Consider the following 11,919-nt stretch of genomic DNA (forward strand, 5'->3'; position numbering starts at 1 on the left):
GCGGATTCAAAATTTAAAATTTATTGGTAATTCTTACGACAATCTCAAATTAATTTATAATAATAATTGTCTCAATATTTATAAATATTTAGTGTACTTCTTATTATATATATAGGGTATTGACAAAATCTACTGGCTTCCTATTAACCCGTAAGTCCTACCTTACATCCACCACTGATTTCTACGATAAATATTAATTAGTAAGATAATAAAAATGATAACTAACCTACTACTATCATGGATTAAACTGCAGTAATAGTATAAAATGTTTTTACACCATCCGTGTATATAATTTAAATCTTCTCTCTCTGTATATACATATACACACACAGAGACTGTGGGGTTTATAACTTTCACAAGAAGTATTAAGCGAAATAAATTTATGAGCAAATTAGAGTAATTATTCTACCATAATAAAATCATAAATAAAGTGAAATAAACCATGCTAAAAAGGAAAAGGATTTAAAGAAAAGGGAAAATCCTCCTCCTAGCGTTTTTCTTTCATCCTAGATAAGCATACAATATAACCAGAATTTGAAAAGGTCAGTTCCTATTTATTTTTGCGTGTGACTTTAATAGAACTCAATCTCTAGTAGAATTCCAAAAGGCCCGTCCCTTCTTTTTGTTAACTATAAAATATGGAAAACGTTATAGATCTTCAACGCAGACAAGAAAAAAAAGATCAACAATTGATTGTTTTCGCCAACATTATATTTTATTTGCAATTAATGGCTGGACATGATGTGATCACACAATTACCCCCTGGTTACAGATTTTTGCCCACTGATGAGGAGTTGGTTAAACATTACCTTACCAACAAGGTTCATTATCAACCTTTTCCAGCTCTACTGGTTAAAGACATCAACGCAAAGGAATTTTACAGCAAATCTCCTGACACTCTTGGTAATATTATTCTTTCCTTTTTATTCATTTTCATCTTTGAACAATCTACTATCAAAAACGAAAAGGCCTGAAGTGTCTTGTGTTGGAAAACTTAGGGAAAATGCCTACAATTTCTCGTAGCTTGAGGCGTGTTAAAGATATTGTTCTTAAGGATATCTCGCTCGGTGTAGGTGTATATCTTAGGATTCAACAAGTTCTTCTAATACAGAACTAGGAGCACAAAAACTAACAAAGATTTATTTTGATAGAAAATCTAGCAAAAAGAACGAGAGCATTTTCTTTCTTCTTGGTCTGTATTTGCCACCAAATGAAAAACCTGAAATTATATAGGTAAAAGAATACCATCTCATAAGAGTTTTTGATGTATTCTGTCTCTTTTGTACGGAAGAAGACTTCACTTTATATGGATGAAAAAAAATCATCTTTTGTCCTCATGAAATAGCTCTAACAGATTGTCAATAAAGAGGCTAAAGAATATGCAATAAATAGTAATAAAGGGTCTGTCACAAGGAGTAATAAAGATGATTAATGGCTACTAATCATGGCTAGTAAAGAATAAAGAATATGCTATATTGAGATATAAGAGTTATTTTTCCAAAATTGTTAACCATTATCCTTCCTCATCCATACAAATAGCTGGGTCGTTCCTCCGGCTCAATCCTGGCAGTCATCATAATAGGAAGGCAAATATCATAAAGACAAGGCATATTGAGTAGGAGATTAAAGCTTGCCATGGTAATTATCGTATTCTTTTAGGGATGGCAGTGCGGGGCGGGTTCAACTCTATGCGGGGCGGTGCGGGTGCGGGGCGGGGCGGGTTTACAAGTTCGCGGGTGCGGGGCGGGGCGGGGCGGTGCGGGTTGATTTTTTTTTTTTTTTTTTAATTCTTGGTGGGGCGGGGCGGTTGCGGCTTTGGTCTCTCGGCAATCTCCTCTCACTGAAGCTCTCGAATAATATAGTAACGTATTTTTCTTTTACTCTTTTTTTCTTTTAATCTTTTACTAATCGTCGCCTGGGTTTGTAACCCAGTTTATATTTGTAAAAATCATGAATGAGAAATATATAATTTATTTTTATTATATACATCCAACAATTTCCAAGATCTCAAAAAAGAAAAAAGCATATTCCAAAATTAATCAGTTAACTATCTGAACTCGTCAACTTCTTTAGGTGTTTTTTTCTTATTTATTTTATTCAGATAATTTTAGAGTAAACTCAAATTTGGGCTTGTGAAGTGGCAAGCAATAGAAATTAACTTCTATTCTACTGAAATATTTATTTAGCTACTGCATTTTAAAAGTTTAATAGCGGTCTTGCAAGAAAACTAGTATAGTTTAATGAGGAATTATTAGCCGAAAGGAAGTTTACCAAGATCAATTAGAGATCAATTAGACTTTGCTCCAAAATTTACTTCTAAATCTGATACACTTGCGCATCAAAAAGCAAATTAAATGAAAACGACAGGTGGAGCGGTTTTGACGCGGGTTTTTGTGAGGCGGGGCAGGGCGGGTTGAAAAGAGAGAATTTTGCTTTGCGGGGCGGGGCGGGTTTAATATTTGCGGGTTTAAACTGAACCCGCCCCGCAACCGCACTGCCCCGCCCCGTTGCCATTCCTAAATTTCTTTATCCATTCTAAGAAGTCATGGAAAGAGTTGGAAACTCACTTCAAGGAGATGCTCTATTTTCAAATCAGTCCTTCTTGGCTCTCTCGTGGTACACTCCTGTTCCTGCCAAAACGTTTTTTCCCTCGGTGAGGGATGACTCAATGCTATCTTAGGATATAGAGCTAAAAATTCTGAATTGAGATCTCATCTATCAATTCATTAAGTGGAGGCCGCTATTCACTCTGATCTTCGAGATCCATTGCCTACCTTGGGACGAAATCCATTGTCTACATTGGAAGAAATGTAGATGATAGGCTTTTACGTCTTAACAGTCCCAATATTGATGTCCAATGTTTATAATAATTTAATATAATTAATTTCATTATGTTTTGTTTAATAAATCAACATGATATTTCAAGGAAAGAATAAGTCATGTAATGGAAGAGAAATAATTCAAATGAAAATAATACTCATTTGTAGAACTACAAACAAATAATGTTAAAGAGAATAAAATTGAGCTTATTTTTTCAATACAAGCTTGCGTATTCAGAAACAAACTTTGTCATTGATTTTTTTTTTCGGGTTTTGGATTTACAGTGAAAAATATGTGTGGCGAAGCAGAATGGTACTTCTTCATACGTCAAGATGAGTATTTTAGAGGAAATATAGGAAAAATTCGGATTGTTGAAAATGAGACAGGTTTTTGGCAATGCTTTGGAAAAGAATTTCCGATTTATAATTCAGAAGGAGATGTCGTTGGCTTCAAGGTTAATTTGAAATATTGTTCTGGATCGGCAAAGAAAAGTACTTGGACAATGGAAAAGTACCGTCTAAGATCTGAATGTGGCACTCATGACAACGAGGTAACTATACCAATTTGAAAACTATACCTATTTCCCTTGCAATTTGTTTGAATTTTCAGTTTTGTCCTCATTTTTATAATAATTGGAATAATAAATAATTTTGAACCTTATAGTTTCCCGAGAGTTGATTTTCTTCATATTTCATAAATGACTACCTTTTCCAAGTAGAGTCCATGTAATTTATCATTTCCTGGACAGTGGCGAAATGCTATCAAATATTGTTGAAAGTAGGGGTGTACAAAGAAAATCAACAAACCGCACCAAATCAATAATTCGAATCAAATCGAGAAAAAAATTCGATTAGTGGTTTGGTTTGACTTGGTTTGGTAAAAAAAAAAAAACCCGATCATAATTGGTTTAGTTTGATTTTAACTAAAAAAATGTCAAACCGAACCAAACCAACCCGACATTACATGTATACAATTTTAAAATATCTTTTACACATAAATTTATTTATTTATAATGTAATTTATAAACATTTCTTAAGTTTCTTCATAGTTTTTGTCTTTTAACATGTTATTTCAAGCTTAGTCCAATAAGTTTTATAGCTTATAGATGTTAATAACTCAAATAAAGTCAAAACCAAATCAATCCTAATGCTAACAAAAGAAATTTGATTCTAACATTAGGAATGACAATAATGTTTGATATGTATTCTTTAGTTTTGCATGGATTTAGACGGTATATTTACATAACTTAATTTTATTTTTTCTTTTGTCATGTGATTAATACTTATTTTAGCGTAACTTTATAATTTTAGATTATGATCATTCTCATTATGGCTTATTCATTAGCAATATTCGTTTTATACGATTTCATTATCTTTTTGTTTAATATTTATTACAATGTCATCATTGATCTTACTTTTTATGTTATTTTCTTAAGAATCACCTTAAATATATAGTTGTCTCTTACTATGACTAAAAAAATATTTGAAGTAGAAGCTATATGTTTTGTATGAAGAGTTTTCCGGAGAAAATCCGAGGTTGAAAACCCCGACATTTATTAGTTTTGTTTGGTTTATAGATTTAAAAATCCGACACAATTGGTTTGGTTTGGTATTTGAAAAATTAAAACCAACCCGGTCCATGTACACCAGCAGTTGAAAGTTATTAATTAGCTTTTGCACTTACGTACATTCTTGGAAGTTTATTAGAATAATTAGGTTGTTTTTATATTTTATTTTGGTTTAATTTTTGGAAAAACTTGTTTTTGTTTTTTGTTAAGGTAGAAATAGAGTAGCTATAATATTGGTACCTATAATATTGCCACACTAGAATGAAAATATCTTGCTTTTATCTCTTTATAACATTATTAAATTATATATTTTCTGAAACAAAGAAATATGAATTCTGGTTTTTGGCTAGTTTCTAATTCTCCTTTGTTTCTTTTGGTACAGATGGAAGAATGGGTTCTTGGAAGAATTATAAGAGGAAAAAAGAAAGATTACACCAATTGTCTGTAGAGCTTTAGTTTTCTCAAGGGAGAGAAATGAAATTAACATTCTTTATTTGTTTATTTACAATTCTTTATTGATTCTTTATAATAATAATAAGAATACGAATAATGTAACTAAGCCAAGTTCTTTGTTTTTTCTCTTGTACGAATAACTTGGATAGAACAGAAATGCTTTTTTCCATTTTTCCACAAAATGATTAAATTGTAATCAATAAATTCATGATTTAATTTTACAATTATACCTCTACATACTTGTCCCTATATACTTTTTTTTTCTCCTGTTCCTTTCTCCTTTTAGGCTTTTCTTTCTGGTTGATTTAATCACGTTTTCTCAGCATTTAACAACCACATCCACAAGCCAATCAGTGCCCACAACATAAGAGTTATAGTGACAAAGTTATTTTACAAGACAACATAACCCATAACTTAGTGACACTCCATCACGAATGCAAACTCTACTTGGTTATCAAGTTAAATGCATGTCCTAACTAAATCGGAGAAGATGAATTAAACTTAGTAATTGATATCTGTCAGCAACTTTAGCAATTTATTATGTAACTAGTCAACTTATACTCGCTTCGCGCGGTTTACTAATAAACGAAATAATCTTCTTTCTAATAACAAAATATTGGAAATATGTGAAACATACTTTTTGGTCTCCAAATTTAAAAAGATTAAATTTGAAGTTCTAATCAATATTATTAACATTTAATTTTATTTTTTCTCTAATTTTCATCACTTAAGAGATTTTAGTTTGGTATAAATACTTGAATTTTTAAATCTATATAGGCAAAAATTATATTTATTTTTCTTAAAACAGACGTGAAAAGAAGGAATACTATTTCAAGAAAAATTAATCGTTTATATGTTTGTACCTCATGATACTCAAATATAATTCTAAGCAAGATTTCCAAGCAAACCCTTAATAAATTCATATAAGTAGGTATTAGGACATGATATGATTGGAAGTTTGAAAAAAGATAATATTTCAATTCGAAAATGAAAAAAGGTATTTGAAAATTATCGTATCTAACTTCTTTTTTGAAATTGTGCGAAGACAATAACCAATAACAACAAAGTAGAATGAAAAAGAAGAAAGTAAAAACCTGATATTTCTTCCTTGTCTAGCTTCAAGTAAAGAGACTCGAGATATAATAAAAACGCAAACCCCTAAACAAAACTTACGAAGTTCCCATGATTTTATTTGATAGAAAAAAAAACATAATTAATACTCCCTCGGTCGCGATTTGTTTGAAAGTTGACTAGTTTCGAGAGTCAATGTAACGACCCGTTTGGTCGTTATTGCCTTTTCGGTGCTTTTGACACATTTCCAAGCTTGTTTAGCTCACGTTTGATCTGAGGACACCGTTGACTCGCTTCCTGAGGTCTTTGGATATGATTTGGGTGACTTTATGGGAAATTTGGATTTTAAGCGGAAAAAAAAAGAGTTGATTCAAAGATGACTTTTGGGTAAACAGACCTTTTTCGAGAATCTGTCGATTCTGAGAGATCCGGATGGCCTTTTAGAACTTGTGTGTATATTCGGTTCGATTCTCAATGCACTCAGATACATTTTGGGACATGGGTTGGGAAGTTTGTTTTGAGGTATTGGGGGTTGACTCGGTCAACGAGACCTCAGTTTGGAATGGCGAGGCCACGAGTACATTAGTAGCATGTTTTTATGTATGTCAGCATATATGGTTTGTGAGCAGAGGGTCTCGGGTGATAGTTGGAATTTTGAGTTGAGTTGATGAAACTTGAGCAGTTTCTGGTGTTTGGTGTCCCGCTATAGCGGCATCAGGTACGTGATAGCAGTACCGCTATAGTTGTGACCCTGCCACTATAGCGGCCTGTGTATTTGGGCAAGGACCACGGAAGCGGGACCACTGAAGCGTTAGGGTGAGCGCGGAAGCGGGTGACGAGCAGTTGAGTTCATTAAATGTGTGTTAAAAGCCCTAAGTCTTTCATTCAATACCACTCCGAAAATAGAGCTATTGGGAGCATTTCAAGGCATTTCTTGGGGGAAAATCATTGAGGTAAGTCCTTCCATCTCCATTGCTATTCCATATCCCATTAATCATCATAAGAAATCTCTATATCATGCTAGTTTCATTTAGAACTTGAGGATTGAAAGAGGAATTTATGGGTTCGTTGTTCTAGACTATAAAACTTTGAATTATTGATTGGGTTAGCTTTATTAAGAATGGAATTGATGATTAGAAACTATTATTGCATAATTCCTTCCTAATTAGTAGCTAATTTATGGAATTGAGAGTTAGGGTTTATACCCAAAATTGGGGGTTTTGCCTAGAATCTGAATTTGAGTAATTCGTAAGTTCTCCTAGCTTATAATTGATGGAAATTAATCACCTAGAGTATTAATTTCATGTTGAGACCTATAGATTCCTAATTTCATCTTATTTCATGTTGAGACCTATAGATTCCTAATTTCATCTTTTTAGTTCATAAACCCCATTCCATAAGTTGGGATTTCGGTCTTGAATAGAAGTAAGGTTTGAATAATGATTATTCTTGATTCTAATTTTCTAATTCGGATATGACTAGACTTTCATTATATCGAGGCACAAAGGAAGGGAAAGACTAAGGTTTGACTATTGGAGATTTGCTGTTCGGCTTTCTAGGTAGGTTACGGTTTACCTTATGGTGAGAATTTGGTTAGAAAAGCCTATTGTTAGATGATATTATCGGAAAATGCATGTAAACCTTCAGGTACGAAGTTGGGTTGGATATTGCCTTAGGTTGGGCCTTGTTGAATGATTTGGGGGCTAGCCACCCCGTTGCGTTGTTGACTTATCTTGTTCTATTTATTTATTGGCTCGATTACCACGTTGAGACATTGGATATTGGTGATTACTGACATATCATGATTATGATATTGCGGTACCTTACTTTTATTTGATATTGAGATAAGAATTGTGATTTCATTGTGGCTTATTGTGTAGCCTTATTATTGATATTACTTGTGTGCCATGTGTGGTACTATTTGGGATTGAATTGGTTATGTGATATTACATTTCATCATATTCATACTCATTTCCCTGATATATTGATTTTGCCTTGTTATGGAATTGAAGATGGAAAGTGATAAGGAAATACAGATGCATTGAGACACATTTGATATGAGTCATCTCTAGGCTGCGTGTGGAGTGACCTGTACTATTCTGAGACTTGTTGTATATCGAGTCATCTCTAGGCTGTGCGTGGAATGACTGATATAAGGCGTATTGGTTGGATATAGAGTCATCTTTGGACTGTGTGCAGAGTGACTGGTAAATGGACTTTGCGGGTCCCCATGGGTTGTGCTGCCAAGATGTGATGTTCCATCATCGTAGTACATGTGTACAGTGCATATGCATTGCATTACCTCTTGGTTTTCTGTGATATGGTTGTGATATGATTGTGATATACTGGTTCAGATTGATTATATTGAGACTTGACACAGTTGGGTTTAGATGCTATAACATAGGTCATGACTTGCACCGTTGTTTTTGATTCGTGTTGATTTGTACCTTGTTGTTTTACGTGTTTATTTTGCTTTGTTGTCTTTATATATGTTAGCTAGTCTTAGTCGACCTATGATACCTACCAGTACTTATTGTTTGTACTAACCAACCCTTGTTGCATTCTTTTATGAATGCAGAGTACCAGGTTTGATCTGCTTCTACCCCTCATGGCTGATTATCGAGGTTGCTGCCGAGTCTATTCAAGGTAAGAATGAGGATGTTCGCTGCCTGAAGACTCTTCTTACTATTATGTCTTAGTTCTATTTCGAGACATTATTCGAGATTTTATGTATTATTTAGACTTGTAGTATTAGTAGAGCTCTTGTATGACCATACCAGATACTGGGGTTGGATTCTCATTTCTTCCGCATTTCTTTATATTGTTATCATGAGACTTAAGTTATTCTATTTTCTTGCGCTTTACTTATGTTTTATGATTTTTGGGATAAGGGTTCGCCTACCGAGGTAAGGAAGGTAGGTGTCAGCACGACAAATGGATCGTGACAAGTTGGTATCAGAGCCGTAGGTTACCCGGTCTATAATACAAGATCGTGTCTAGTAGAGTCTCATGGATCGTTACGATGAGCTCCGTACTTATCTGCCAGAGGCTATAGAATATTTAGAAAACTTCACATTCTTTCATTCTTTCGTGCTACCTTCTTCTAATTGCTCTCTGGAACAATCGAATTGGTATCTGATTTTTATCTCTTCTCTCACAGATGGTGAGGACTCGGGCCACGATAGTCAGAGATCAGGTACCGGATCCTGCAGCTACGGCTGGCACAAGGGAACGAGCGACAGTTAGACGGCGCAGTCGAGCTAGAGGCCGCGGGGCTGCACCAGCCAGGGGCAAGGCTCCTGCGGTTGGGCAGCGGTGTGCGAGATCTCCATATCCAGAGCCTGAGCCTGAGGCCATCGGGGATGATATGGCTCCTGCATGGGCACACCCCAAGGCCACTTCAGATCAGATTGTTCAGGACACCATGGCTCGCATTCTACTTCATTTGGATGCCCAGCAAGCTGCCACTGGTATTACTTCTCCGTGTGGAGGATCATAGACTAGAGTTGGGGCACAGACCCCTGAGCAGAGGCAGACTTGTGTAGTGCACCCTGTTGCGGCTATGGCTCTACAGATGTATACAATGCTAGTCCCGAGAGATGATCTTAGACCCATGATAGGCCCTGTTACGACTTTGACCGATCAGGAGCTGGTAGGGAGATTCAAGAACATGGATCCACCGAGATTCGCTGATACTTCTAAAGAGGATGCTTATGAGTTGATATTGGACATGCACGAGTTATTACACAGGATGGGGATTGTTAAGACATACGGGGTTGATTATGTGTCATACCAATCTTTTGGAGACGCAAAAACCTGGTGGAGGTACTTCATTTCTTGTAGACCAGATGGTTAGCCTCCACTTCCTTGGACATAGTTTTATCGGGCGTTCCTTGAGAAGTATGTGCCCCATGCCTTGAGAGAGGGACATAGAGATGAGTTCCTCCACTTGCAGCAGAGAGGGATATCTGTTGATGCTTATATGACTGGCTTCTTGCATTTGGCCCGTTATTCAGCACCACTGATTCCTACTGAGCCCGACAAGATTCGATGATTTGTTGGTGGCCTCGTTACTTCTCTTCAGATTCCATGCCTTCAGCTTGTGGCAATGGGTTCTTTCTAGTCCATTGTTGCGCATGCGTTATTAGTTGAGGCTGCTAAGGCCTGCTCATTTGGAGGGGTTAGTGAGAAGAGGCAGAGACAGTTTGGGGATTATAGTGGTTCCAGCTTGAGGGGTGCCAAATAGTCTTCTAGGCAGTATTGGTCATATTCCGGCCGCCCTGTACAGTCAGCATGACAGGCTTCTTCTAGTGGTCCATCCAGGCAGAGTGCTTCTGAGAGCTCATTTTCTGGACCAGCAAACAGAGTTGTTCTAGCTGGGTCTTCAGTTTCAGTTCAATAGGCTTCGCTTTTTGGAGATTACTTTACATATGGATCATCTGGTCATTTTTGTAGAGACTTTCCTCGACCCAGGTAGGTTTATCAGTCCTAGAGGACTCCAACATCTTCGGGTAGCCGCGGTGGTGCTTCTCCGAGAGGCGGTGCTCAGTCAGACCGTTGTGGTTCACAGACTTCTAGGGGTGTGTCCCAGAGTTTGAAAAGTGGATCATGTCCTGGACAGTCTGGTCGTGATAGGGCCCAGTGTTGTTCGTTCCCGGGTAGACCTGGCGGAGGCCTTAGATGCAGTCATTTCAGGTATTGTTTCTGTCTGCCATGGAGCAACTTATGGGTTATTTGATCCTGGATCCACTTATTCTGCCATGGAGCAACTTATGGGTTATTTGATGCTGGATCCACTTATTCATATGTGTCTGCATATCATGCTGTTGGTTGGGACTTGACTTGTGATAGCATAGTTGTACCTATTCATGTGTCTACTCCAGTCAGAGATTATGTTGTTGTTGATCGAGTCTATCGGTCGTGCTTGGTTACTTTCACGGGTTATGACACGTGGGTAGACTTGATGATACTTGATATGATGGATTTCTATTTTATATTAGGTATGACCTGGCTTTCTCCTTATTATGCGATCTTAGACTGTCATGCCAAGACAGACTTTAGCCATGTGAGCGTTCTAAGACTTGAGTGGAGGGGTACTCCTAGTCCCGCTCCGAAGAAGATTATTTCATTTCTTCAGGCAAATAAATTAGTCAACAATGGGTGTTAGCTTATCTGGCTCATGTGAATGAAACTACTATTAGATCTCCGCCCCTTGAGTACGTTTCCATTGTGAGTGAGTTTGTGAAGGTATTCCCGTCCGATCTGCCGGGCATGCCATCCGATCGCAAAATTGAATTTTGTATTGACTTAGAGCCGAGCACCCGCCCTATTTCTATTCCGCCATATCGGATGGCACCTGCCAAATTGAGAGAGCTGAAAGAGCAATCACAAGATTTGTTGAGTAAGGGTTTCATTTGGCCAAGTGTATCCCCTTAAGGCGCTCCTGTGTTGTTTGTAAAGAAGAAAGATGGATCTATGAGGATGTGCATCGATTATCATCAGCCGAACAAGGTTACTATTCTTAACAAGTGTCTTATGCCTCGTATCGATGATTTATTTGTCTAGCTTCAGGGTGCTTCAGTGTTCTCGAAGATTGACTTGCGTTCAGGCTACCATTAGCTGAAGATCAGGGCCGAGGATATTTCGAAGACAAATTTTCAGACGAGATATGGGCATTATGAGTTTTTGGTTATGTCATTTGGGCTTACCAATGCCCCGGCGGCATTCATGACTTTGACAATGGCATCTTTAAGCCATTCCTTGATTCATTTGTGATTGTGTTCATTGATGATATCTTGGTGTATTCCAAGAGTAGAGAGGAGCATAAGGGCCATCTTCGCACAGTACTTGGGTTGTTGAAGAAGAATAGTTTATTTACTAAGTTTTCGAAGTGTGAGTTTTGGTTAGAGTCTGCGGCGTTCTTGGGCCACATTGTGTCTATGGACATGATCATAGTGGATCCTAAGAAGATTGAGGCTGTGAGGGATTGGGCGAGGCCCACTACTGTG

The 11,919-nt window shown here is 36.8% G+C and overlaps 1 protein-coding gene across 1 annotated transcript; it reads left to right on the forward strand.

Moving 5' to 3' along the window:
* The first annotated feature begins 634 nt into the window (after nt 1–634).
* On the forward strand, nt 635–9,410 carry LOC132601559 (NAC domain-containing protein 59-like). Its single transcript, XM_060314639.1, has 3 exons — nt 635–903; nt 3,105–3,370; nt 9,072–9,410. Exons 1-3 carry the CDS (start codon nt 639–641, stop codon nt 9,408–9,410), a joined length of 870 nt encoding a protein of 289 aa, XP_060170622.1. The 5' UTR covers nt 635–638.
* The last annotated feature ends 2,509 nt before the right edge of the window (nt 9,411–11,919 follow it).

The sequence above is a fragment of the Lycium barbarum genome, chromosome 7, assembly GCF_019175385.1.
Source record: "Lycium barbarum isolate Lr01 chromosome 7, ASM1917538v2, whole genome shotgun sequence".
Classification (NCBI taxonomy): Eukaryota; Viridiplantae; Streptophyta; class Magnoliopsida; order Solanales; family Solanaceae; genus Lycium; species Lycium barbarum.